Here is a 12554-nt window from a genome sequence, read left to right on the forward strand (position 1 = left end):
TTATACAGACCACTGTTCCCTTCACATGTATTCAGGTGACTGCTATGAGAACCATGCTGTTACTAACTAGTGAAAAAAACAAAACAAAACAAAAAAAAAACCTCTCTATAAAACATATAGTACAGCAAGGAGCAGAATAAAAATGAATTTCTAATTTCAAATGACAGCATTCCCCACCTTGCATTTTTCCATACAAAACACATTGCATTTTTATCTTTTGACTGAGCCTACTGAGCACACCACAAAGGCTGCAGCAGATGGAACAGATCTGTGGTCAGAGGCAAAGTTCTTCCTTTTAAATTGCCTGTGTTCAACCATGGACTTTATTCCCAGAGGAAACCCACTGCAACAAGTGTGGGAAAGGCTCAGTGAAGGGCAGCTGTAAAATTTCCTAGAGCTTTCTCCCAGACCTCACACTTACCAAAGGCTCTAGTTCTTTGCGGTCTATCAGGTTGAGCTCTGTCACAAAGTAATAAAAATGCTTGTAACAGGTATTGACGTGGGCCTCGGCCCCCATAAGGATGATACGGTCAAAGTGATGAATGTAGACGTGAACAAACACCCGAAAAAGCCGGCAGAGTATCTTCTTGCAGATCTGAAGGAAGTTCTTTGGAAAGGGAACACCTGTGAATAGAGAAGGCAGGGTTGTCACAACCATCCTGTCATCCTCCCACGACAATGGCTTTGGAGCAAAGCAGAAGTTTGTAACTACAAAAGAGGCTATGACTTCTTCGGCCTCCTTTCCAACCCATGAGATCACTTCATGCATCTGTTTAGCTTACTGCTAGCACCAAAGGTAACCAGATACATAAGCATTTTAATGGCTCAAGACCAATCGGTACTGGATCTTTTTTCCCTTAGCAGTTTAATGGAGGAACAGCCCGTGTTGTAACATTCAGTGATTTTCACTGGACTGCACACTGCCTCATTAACACCAATGGCTTTACGTCCTGAGGTGGTTCTCACATACTTTTATAGACAGAGCTTGTCCTAGAAGTGATAGACTCTCTTCTGCCCATCTTACTCAACACTGGCATGTTGACCATGTCAGATTTAATAATCAAGAGAGATTAAAGGACCATTCCCTCCGCTTTCACATTCCTCTCAGCTATTTGTACCGCTATGACTGCTGTTTTATAGAAAACCTCATAGATCTGCATGTTTTTGCAGATACACAAAAACAACCATCCCAAAATAGCTTGTAAATTAGACCAGTCTGCAGCTGGAGACTCCAAAGCAGCAGCAAAAGTAAGATTTGCAAGTAAATTGCCAGGCATCCACAATGTAGCACAAACAGTGCCTTCAACACTCCCCTTCATTAGAGACTTATCTCACATGGCATCGTGTATCATGGAGCTGCCACAAAACCCTGAAGGATTCATCTCCTTCTATGGCTGTGCCCTGGACATGATGACTTCAGTGGCATCCTCAAAACTCCACTACTACTTTGTTTTTTTGCGTATCCTCCTGATTTTATGTTACATTCCACGTTTTAGTCAGACCTGAACTACATAACCGTAGTTAATATTTCTTTAAAAAAAAAATAAAAATCTCACAGCTTACCAGCTCCATAACCACTGGAAATCTGGCTCATGCTCTCAACAAGGAAAATGTTTATTATTTGCAGAAAGAAGATGGAGATATTAAATTAACATTATACCAAACTTTATGGTTTTAAAATTTTAGTATGCTCTTACATATTGCTCAATACTCCTAAGAGACTAGTGAATTAATGCACAAATGGCCCAGGGAAACTGAGGACATACAGTGAGAATTTCCATGCTTAAAAGAGAATTTTAAATAAAATATCAGCTGTGGCTGTGTCGCTCTGGGTCCCAACAACAGGAGAACACACCTTACTCTGGACTCCCTGGTCCCATACATGTCGGTATCCCAGGGCGTATCCACGGCTGATGTGAGCAGCACTATGCCTGTAAACAGACAAGTGGGGAAGTATCGGCACTCAGATGTGTCCCAGCGTCAGTCCAGTGGGCAGACCCTAAAGGTACGCTCCATGCTGACTAGGAGTAGGTCTGAGCACAAACTATGTTTAGGCCCAACTAATACTAATAATTTCTTAGTCATCTGGAAGAACCTAACATTCCATCAAACTAAAACAAAACAGCCTTTTATATTATGCACATAGCAGCCTACAAACAGCACAACACGAATAAGTACAGCAAGACTGCAGACCCCAATCTGCAGCAAACGCAGGATTAAAGGTCTGAGCGTGTGAAATCAAGAGAGCCGTCAAGGAAGCTCTGGTGCTCTTTCTCTCACACGTTTCCTGAGCAGTAACAAAGGCCAGCAAAGCAGAACTAATGTACAGGCCATGAATGAAATTCAGTTTACCACACTGAGGGACAAGGTATGGAAAGTGGGAAGGACAAGACTGGAGGGCAGAGTTCACTCCCACTATTCATTTAACAGAAATGCTCAGGATATCCCTGAACTACATCCACGTTTGCCATCAGCAAGGTACAAATGTGTGCCAAAGTGCCTTGGTTTCTTTGGCTTGTTCTGGCCCATTGTAGGCAAATCCTTTTGCAATAATTTTGGGCAGCTTCAAAGACTCAATACAGCCCTTCTTGCTCCTGATGCGCAAACTAGGGCCCAGAGAAATAACTGCATCTGTTGGAGCACAGCTACTTTACCTCCTTCAGAAACATTTGCTATTGGCTGTCACATCCATTCATAGGAATTAATTCATCTCAAAGCCACAACTAGTATCTCAGGCCATGGAGGAGGAGGCCTAAATGCTCAAGCCATGACCTGAGACGTCTCTAAGCTACAGAAATCACAATAGGTACAGCTGTCTTGGCAATATTTGAATCAAAACCCCACGCAATTAGCCAAACACCTGGATTATTAAAAGTGAGTTGTCATTTCCAAAGGCAAAATAAATATATCCAAAAGATGTAACAGAAACACCAGTTAGTTAACCAGGTGGATCACATTTCTTCAGGAACAGCTAGAGCAGCAGTCTGATTTACAGTTTTGTTCATCTACCCAAACCAGAATTTTAAAGACGTCCTCTAAAAAATACGTAAAACTTAAAAAAAGGGGGCAGGGGGAGTTCCTGTTGTCACTGCAAGCTGACCTAAGCAAGGAGAGCAGAGTTTCCTAGGCCAGAACATGCACGCCCCAAGTGCAGAACAAGCAGGTCCATCCCCGGGACTGCAAGAACAACGCTGTAATGAAGAAGGTCCCACTGCTGCCACAGCTGCCAAAAGCGAGCCCAAGACATCAGACTGGCAATAGGAGGATCCTTGCAGTCCATGAAATTAGACAAGAAGGGTGGCAGAAATGCCATCTCGAACGAAAAAACATACCTAATACAACAGAACAGATCCTGAACTGAGTTACAGCACAATGAATCCAAAGGAATGCCATCAAGACTTGAAAAATCAGAGTGAGCTGGTTCCAGATTTATATTCTGAGGTCAGAATTTGGCCTAATGTTTTCTTCCCACTGCAACTGTTATAAATAAGTCAAGTACCGAGTGCAATCATTACCAGTGACCCTTGGGAAATGACTAGCTTAGATTTAGATCCTTGACTTGCTGAGGAGCCTGCAGTCCTTCAGCTGAGCAACAGTAGCCTTTGTCTTCACCCCCTCCAAACCCTTTTCAGCATGCAGTCCGTGTTTCATAATTTGTTTCTTGGAAATTTGAAAAGAATTAAAAAAACAGGGTCCAAGTATTTAAGTCTGAGTGCTTCCAAGAAAGATGACTGTCTCGGTATCTGCAAGGTGATACAGACAGAATGTAAAACCATCAAAATAGATTGCTAAACCATGTTATTAAAAGGCAAAGGAATACAGAGATGACAGTGAATTTTTTTAAGCTAGCTGCTATTTGCTGGAAAAAAACAAAAAACAAAAACAAAACAACAAAAAAAAAACATATTTCTGGATGCATGAACTGTCAGCTTTGATTCTTCTGCAGGCTAAGACCCAGCGCTTCTGTATGAGAAGAATGTAACAGGAGGATCCTCTTTGTTGACCTGGAGCTCAAAACCCCAGAGCTCCTGATAATGTCCCAGGAAGGTGCCAAGTTATGCAAACACTCTTAAACATCCCAGTCACACCATGTAAGCTCCTTTACTTCAGGGTTATACATGCAAATGGAAAACAATTCAGTGGAGGATAGACAGGTATAGCATAGCTAGCAGCAAACGTGGCCAGCGTGGTGATAACCACGTATGTGCTGGGCTTGCCAGGGCTAACAACAGCTTCCTCTTGCAGAAAAGGAGGTGCACCAGAACACCACAGGACAGCCACCTCCTCCTCCTTGCTCCCACCTCCCCATTCTTCCTTGGCCTTTCTGCTAATTCAACACGGCTTAGTGCCTGGTCCTGCACTTTGCCCACAACAGCCCCATGCAGCACTACAGGCTTGGAGCAGGGTGGCTGGAAAGCTGTGCAGAGGAAAAGGATCTGGGGGTGCTGACTGATGGTCACCTGAACATGAGCCAGCAGTGTGCCCAGGTGGCCAAGGTTGCCAACGGCATCCTGGCTTGTATCAGGAATAGTGCAGCCAGCAGGAGCAGGGAGGTGATCGTCCCCCTGTACTCTGCTCTGGTGAGGCCGCACCTCGAGTACTGTGTTCAGCTTTGGGCCCCTCACTACAAGAAGGACATCGAGGCCCTGGAGCGTGTCCAGAGAAGGGCTACGAAGCTGGTGAAGGGCCTGGAGCACAAGTCCTGTGAGGAGCAGCTGAGGGCACTGGGGTTGTGTAGTCTGGGGAAGAGGAGGCTCAGGGGAGACCTTACTGCTCTCTACAGCTACCTGAAAGGAAGGGTTGGCCTCTTCTCACAGGTAACTAGGGATAGGACTAGAGGGAATGGCCTCAGAAGTTGTGCCAGGGGAGGTTCTGGCTGGAAATTAGGAAGAATTTCTTTATGGAGAGGGTGTTGAGGCATTGGAATAGGCTGCCCATGGAGGTGGTGGAGTCTCCATCCTGGAGGTATTTAAGAGACGTGTGGATGGGATGCTCAGGGACATGGTTTAGTGGTGGACTTGGTAGTGTCAGGTGATGGTTGGACTTGATCATCTTATGGATCTTTTCCAGCCTAAATGATTCTACGATTTTGTGATTCTCTTTACTTGCTAGAAAAGGCTACACCTAACATGAGCAGGACTCTGTGCAAATTCCAAAGCTCAACTCACCCGATTTATCGAGTTTTAACACTTTCTCTTCCACTGGAAAAAAGGACTTTCCCTTCTTTTCAAAAACAGTCTTATTTGTTCCCTACCTACCTTTCTTAATTTTCTATCAGCAGATTTGGTCCTTTGCCTGAGTGAGCCTCCAGACCTAATCCCCTTCCAGCAAGTGGACATTTAGCCCAGTATTGACACTACTGGCCTATGGTCTTACTTCTGTGAGTAATCCACTTACATAGCAACAACAGACACTGTCAAGGCCCACCTCCCAGGAAACTCAGTCTAGAAAAGCAGTATTGTTATTGCTGTCTGCTAGAAAGGCTTGTGCGGTGTCCACCAGTGAGTTAATGGCCTGTTGGTTTAAAACACGGAGATGTTTTCATGTCGTGATGAAGCCCTGTCAATACAAAACCTGTTCGTTGTGTGACACAGAATATCGGTGGGATGAGAGACAGATAAGAGACCAAATGTTAAAGAAACTAAATTAGGCGGGGATAAAAGAGGGTCTGAGATGAATACAACTGGCACGGAGGTTGTCTCCTTTGACACAAAACCATCATGACTCCCCTCACCTCAACACATGTAATGACCTCCCCCAGAAGCAGGTGAGCACCACAGGAAGAAAGTCATGATGCATTTTTCTCCTTGCTGCCTCTTTTTTCTTCTCTAGGAAAGAGGAAAAACGTGTGCAGTCTCAGGAAGCTGGCGCTGAGGAACAGGCTGTGCTGCTCGGCCCTTCTGCCTGCAACACTGCCGTTGGCTCTGGGCTGGCTCACGCTCCTGCCGGCAGCTTGCAACGAAAACGCAGCCCCAGCTAAATCTTCTGCGCTGCCAGATCCACGAGCACTTCTGACCTTCTGTATTTGTGTGGTTTGAAGACTCGCTTTACCCAAGGGAAGATGGTAAGCCCTTTGGCAATTGTGCACAGAAATAGCATGGTGCGCTCTAAAGTCCTTAAGCAGGCCACAGTCATAATTCATTCTTTTTTTAAAAACACGCATATGGGAAAAGAAGGGGGACCCCTTTCTCCATCAGCAAAAGGATGGATAATATACTACTGCAAATGCTGCTTAAAAACATGCCACTGTTTTTAAAAAGGGCTGTTTAAGGGGAAAAGGGTACATATCAGAGAATTTTTGAAACTGCACTGCCCGAGCATCCAGCAGCTCTCTCCTCTGCTGTACACCAACAAGTGGATGACGGCAGTACATTTTGCCATTTAATTAACTCCACCAGGTGTCTTAGAGACATGTAAATACCTAAGTACACAAACCACCTGAACTGGACGCTCTCCTGCTGCCTGTCCCAGGCAAGGCGAGCTCTGCCCCAGCCGACAATCAGGCCAAGAAACCCATTAGGACAGACCTGCAGGCCCACAAGGCGATAAGGAAACCAAGGGCCATAAAAAGCAGCCGAATCATGTTTCTGTGACAGAGCAACTCATCAAACACATCTGTCTGCCCTGGAAGAGCCACCTTCACCATAGAAACAAAATGAGATTTGCTGGAGCTCTGCATTTGGACAACTGTGTATGGCATTAATAGATACAGAGTTTAAAACAGGCTTGGAGATGCATTAGAGTAATTTATGGCTCTCCCTGCCTTAGCAGGGGCTATATTACAGATCAGCAAAAGGCAGCCACTTCTGGGGCAGAAATTGCAGTCATTTGGCAGTGTAACACGTGACAGCTTAGGGTGGGAAAAGAGAGTTTAGCAACGTGCTGAGTCAATGTTAAAAAAAAAAAAAAGGTACAAACAATGGAGCCTGACTAAAGCATCAGTGGAAAAACTCTCCTTCCCACGTGGCACGGGTCTGTTAACAGGTTCGTCCCTACAGCACCTACCACAGCCTGACAATTTCTGGGTAATGACGTGGTTTCAGCATCCCATGCTGAGTACACCACTGCCCAGCATGGTTTTCATTTTTGTTACTAACTTCTGATATTTTCAGGAAACAAACATTCTGGTCTCCCATTCATTTCACGAGGACACGCTGTTCCGAGGGCCCCTCTTGGGCTTGCTGCTGCAGTAAGAAGAGGCATTGTGAAGCATTACTGCAAGCAGCAAGCAGCGTGGTCTTGGAGAAGCACTAAGACAGAACCGCCTGCTGTCCCCAGCACACGTTGTGTTCCAGCATCTAACTAAAAGCAGAGGCCTTACACCTGCCCAAACCTAGGACGTGACATTAACAAGTCACTGGATTTGAAAGGTCAACATGGTTAATATCACTAAAGCAATGTTTGCTCTTTGAATGACTGTTGTGCTCAATTCCTTCCCAGGGGGCCACTAAGAGAAACATTGAGAGAGCACAAACAACTCAGATCCCAGCCCTTGTGTCTCTCCCAGGGCAAGCCATTTTCTGATCCTCTGACACCTGAGCTGAGCTACGAATCGACTACCTGCACAAAGGTATTTTCAGTGTATATTGACAGTTCTTTGGAAAAAAAGATCTGTAAGTTTTAAAGAAGTAATTTTTCTCTGCAGTAAAACGCAGCTCTCTCCCATGAGACAGGGAAAGAGAATTAAACAGCAGCATGCAAGGGAAATTCAGTGGGAGACTGGGAGTCCTGGTCCAGAAAACTAAGTGAAAGCAGAACAAAATCCATGTCCTGACTCTGCTCGAGTTAACCCTGACTTACAACAGAGCAGCTTCGAGTGAAGCCCGGTGTCCTGGGAGAGAAATCCACAGGCTGGCAAGCAAGAGTCAGTCAGGGCTTCCCAAACTGCTTTTAACTACTCATGCTTTTATAACACCACATCCGGGGCTAACATAACAGATGGTTTGTACTACTCTGTTTTTACAGCTGTTGAAAGTGTTGTAAAATCGAATGGACCCACCAGCTGAAGAGACAGGAACCAACCCAACCCTACCCACCTGCCCAAGCGTGACTCTCACTGCGCACAGGTCTGAGGCTTCAGCCTGAGCAACGCTGCCCCCGCTGCCCCCAGCCCCTTCCCCAGCTCTACTGGGATGTCTCCGTGCTCCCAAATTTTCCTTCCCTTGTTTTCTCAGAACTGCCTCCGTAGAAGAGGTCAGCCTCCTCCTCCCTGCCTCCCTCCTCCCCTGTAAACACACACCGATGTGGGTAAAGTCCTGCTCTTAGGAGTGCTCCTGCTCTCTGCAGTAACATGTTTGTCAGATAAAAGGAAGCCCATTTTCCATCACGCTGGAATAGGAACAGAGCACACTGGACTCCACTCTCAGAGATGACTGCGCTTTCCGAAGCTCTGCCTGCACGCACAAGGTTTCAGGTTATGTCTACAAGCACAAATCCACACACAAACACAGCCATGCATGCTCACCCTGTGAAGCCTGTGAAAAAGCTGCTAACAGGCTTTGGATCCAGTGTAATTCCACAATAGGAACTAAGTCATGCAAACAGAACCTGAGTATTTTGATTGCATATACCCCAATAAGACTACATTTACCCTTAATGCATGGGCCAACAACCCTTGGGTTTATGAGGTATGCAAAACCTACTATTGCTCATGCAAAGAAGCAACTATGATTTAAATAGATTTTTCCAATAGGTCATAAATAGGTGAGATCTGTCTCTTGAAATGCCTGGGGCTCTGGCTGGTACCTGGAAATTGAATGAAACTTTACTACTAACGTCATTGAAAATGGGTCTGGAGAATCAGCGAATAAGAGTATCCTCCTTCCTTTAAAGCATTACGAAGCTAAGCAGCATAATATTACTCTAATGTCACTAGCAAAGGACAATTACAGAATTAATTTGAAAAGTTGCATTAATTTGACCTTAACCAAATACTTTTGCAAGATTAATGCGCTAGTCAAAGCTTTTAATGAACATACATCAATAACAATCAAAAAGGGTCACACAGGACAAAAACTTTTCAAACATAACAAATAAAAGTAGTAATTTAAAACATATCTGGCCAAAAATAAGTTGATTTGCTGTATAACCAAATTCAGCTGTGAATGGGATGCACCCCGATTTCAGCAGAGTAAAAGTTTCTCTTTAAAAGATCTTTTACAGGTTTAATGCGCTCTCCATCCTTCCCTAACTCATCCCCCAGCGTTCAATTCCTGCTCACCACTGCCTGAAATATGAAAAATTTTGACAGCTTTGAACACCACCTTTAGCAGAAACACCTCAGACCCCACTAATCATGGGCAACATCAGAATGGGAGCCACTGACAGACCTTTTAACTAATATATAAAGAACATTTCTAGTTTGCAACAGCTACAGCTGCATGAACTCTTCTTGGGGTCTTGAAAACTGCCTATAAACATTTTCTGCTATTCCATTTAATTCCTAGTGAATGCCACAGAACTGAAAGGAAAATAAGGCAAAGATTACTTTTGTTTCCTTCCCTTGAAGCTCTCTTTCCAACTTCCATTACTTTTATTTCATGTAGAAGAAAACAGTCATTATACCTTAAGATTCATAATTGAAAAGCTTAAAGAAGGGCAAAAACAAAATCATAAAGTATGTCTCTTTATGGTATCTGCTTTCCACACAAATTAATAAAATCCTTTTTTTGTGTACACAAGACCATTTATTTCCATTCCATTTCACAGACACACAATAGATACCACTTACACTTCTGCATTTCCTTTTACCTTGTATTTTAAACTGGTCAGATCTTAAGCTGTTCAGATCCCCATGTTGATTTTATTAGGCAAGGATAATTTAACTGAAAGTGATGTATATAGTGGGGTTTTTTTGTTGTTCTTTTTAGCACAGCTTTAGAAACCTACAGTAAGACTAAGTGCACTTAGTCTAGCAAGGGTAATTACTGCAGTTCAGCAACAGAACTAAACATTTTTCACTTTATTGCTGAAGAGACTGATTTATCTGTTTAACATTAATCTTCTGAGGAGGAAACATTCATTCATCTTATGTCTACTCTTTTAAAGTGTATATGTTTTTATCTATATGTTTAATGTAAGTGTACATGATCTCTGCCACTGTTCATATGGTATTCAACATCAATCACCTTTTAGGTTTATGGAGATTTATATGGTCACGCTGTAACTAACATAGCTGGAAAGCAGACTAAGATGTGGAAGTACAGATAAAACTTATGTGTAAAACCTGACAAAGAGTTGGCAGCTTTATGTATCTGGACACCTAAAATTTCCTGTCTGCAAGGCAGGATGATGAGAGTGTGGTCTTGGCTCAGCAATTATCCTGAGATATCTTCAAGGCAGACAATAGCACAAGTTCCAGTTGCCACCTCTGCAGCATTCACAGGCTTTGAGTCTCCTTGTTCAGGATACGAGTACCAATGAGCTAGGTAAGATACAGAGCACTTGCATCTGACAGTGCTGCTGAAGATATAACTACATTAGCACCTGGAGTGATGTCTGCTTTGTATTTCTGAAAAAAAAAAAAAAAAGAAAAAAAAAAGACAACCAAGAACTGGGTAGGGAGCTCCAAGCCACTACAGATTCATTTCACTGGCATGCACTCACTAGCAGAGGTCTGACAGGTCTAGCAGCTGGAGCAGACCTTCAAAAAGGTTTCATTTTTGTATTTTGAAGAGTATCTGCAGGTGCTGGGCTCAACCTGTCTCTTCCCTGGAACAAAAAGCACGAATAAATCACAAAACCCACTGATTTGTTATTTTCTTCATGCTTACTCACAAAACAGCTGTTCAAATTTTTGATTCCTGAAAACCTGAAGACACCATAAATGCTATTTTCCTGAAGCCTCCTCTCGCCCCAGTGAGGATTTCCAGTTGAATGTTTCTTAAAACTCTAGGTATTCATGCTGGCAAATGGGGCGGCCTGACAACTGATCCTTTACTGATGTTCCAGGAAGCTGAATGTTATGGAAATAATGTCTAATGGGGTGCAATTTGTTAAGAGTGTGTTTTACAACTGGAGAACTCCACCTGTGACGCATGATAGATACCAGCTGGTTCCTGAGATCACATGCTCATGGCACCGTGCCTTTTTCTTTCCTCCTATCTTTGAGAAGTCTATCTGAACTCAGAAGCAGATGTAGCTCTGCTGAAAGCAAAAGCTTAGCGTGGTCATGGAAGTGGGACTCTTCAGAGAACAATAAATGTCAGCATACACATATATTTTCAGAGCAAGGAATTCATTGCTAGTAACTGTAATGAGATAAAACTGATGGTCTGCAAGGACCAAATACTTGACTTTCTCTACTAGGATTGCATAGTTCCTAGTCAGGACAAGAGAAAAGCAGTGAGCAAAATATTTGATCTTTAACAATAGCATAGTGTGCTTCGTCAGCGCACTGCAAGAGGTTTCTGCATGCAAAGTGGAGAAGGATGGGAAGAGATCCAGTGATGTGCTACACGTCTGCAATACAGTGCCTCAACCTGCAAATACACATAGGCTCACTGAACCTTCAGAACGAGATTTCTATAAATACCAACTAAGCAACTGCTCATTTAGACAACGTATTCTTTAGGCATGTGCATTCCCATAGACCTAACTGCTAGCAGGGATCTAGCATGGAATTAATCTATAGTATTTAAGAATTAACACCTAACTGTATGGAAAAGAGAAACTTACCGAGGAGTGTCTGTGGTTCACCACTGGGATTCAGCATGGATCTGTGCTGGGAAATACACTGACACTCAAAAAATAATTATTACAGACTGTGTTCAAAAAAACTGCTACACTGAGGGTAAAAGCCTGGGCAGAATACAAATGGTATGGAAGAGAAAGGGGACTCCATTTGCCCCTAATAGATTGATGCTTCAGTGTACTGCTCTTCAATATGTGCTGCACAGAAATTCACTCACTAATTGCTTTATTAAGTCATACTTTCTGGCTTTACTATGGTTAGGAATTCACTCATTTCTCAGAAATAACACCTTTTGTGTTACTGAAAAATGATAAAATATTAAAAAAATCTTCAAAAGCAGCATTGTGTCAGTATGGACGGCATGTTGTTATACATTCTGACTGACTTTAGAAATTCCAAATTTCTGGTTAAGGAAACTGAGCTAAGTTTACTCTGAACCCCATGGATACAACTGCATTGCTCGCCATGGACATGAGGTCAGAGTTAGCCTGGTTATTTTTTCCTTGAAAGCATCACCATACAGAGTCTTCCACTCCTGCTCCTGATTCGGGGAACTTTTTCAGTGGGACTGCTCCCTGGACAAGTGCTGACCGAGCTAGTTGCTTGGTGAGCGTCCAAACACTGCAAAGGCTGCAAGACATTCAGAAACAACTGACTTCATCCCTAAACCTCTTCAGGAGCTTAGGAGATCATGCTGCCTTTAGTGAGCATGGGAAACTCTTACGGTGCCATCACAACTGTTCCTACACTGGCATATTTTCTGTTGTAGCACTTAAGCCCTGGGAATCATTTGGTTATATGAAAAATTGGGCTGATTTTATACACACATATACACAAATATACGCATCACAAAGTTAACTGC

At 43.4% G+C, this 12554-nt stretch overlaps 1 protein-coding gene across 12 annotated transcripts in view; it reads right to left on the minus strand.

Annotated features, from left to right (window-relative positions):
* Positions 1 to 12554, minus strand: part of MOB3B (MOB kinase activator 3B) — a 90969-nt gene that overhangs the window by 20167 nt on the left and 58248 nt on the right. For all 12 annotated transcript variants that reach the window (XM_083816288.1, XM_083816286.1, XM_083816287.1 and 9 more), the window contains one exon: positions 422 to 624. In XM_083816288.1, the coding sequence (XP_083672414.1) occupies positions 422 to 624 (203 nt within the window). The remainder of the gene's footprint in view (positions 1 to 421; positions 625 to 12554) is intronic.

Source organism: Anser anser (assembly GCF_964211835.1).
Source record: "Anser anser genome assembly, chromosome: Z".
Classification (NCBI taxonomy): domain Eukaryota; kingdom Metazoa; phylum Chordata; class Aves; order Anseriformes; family Anatidae; genus Anser; species Anser anser.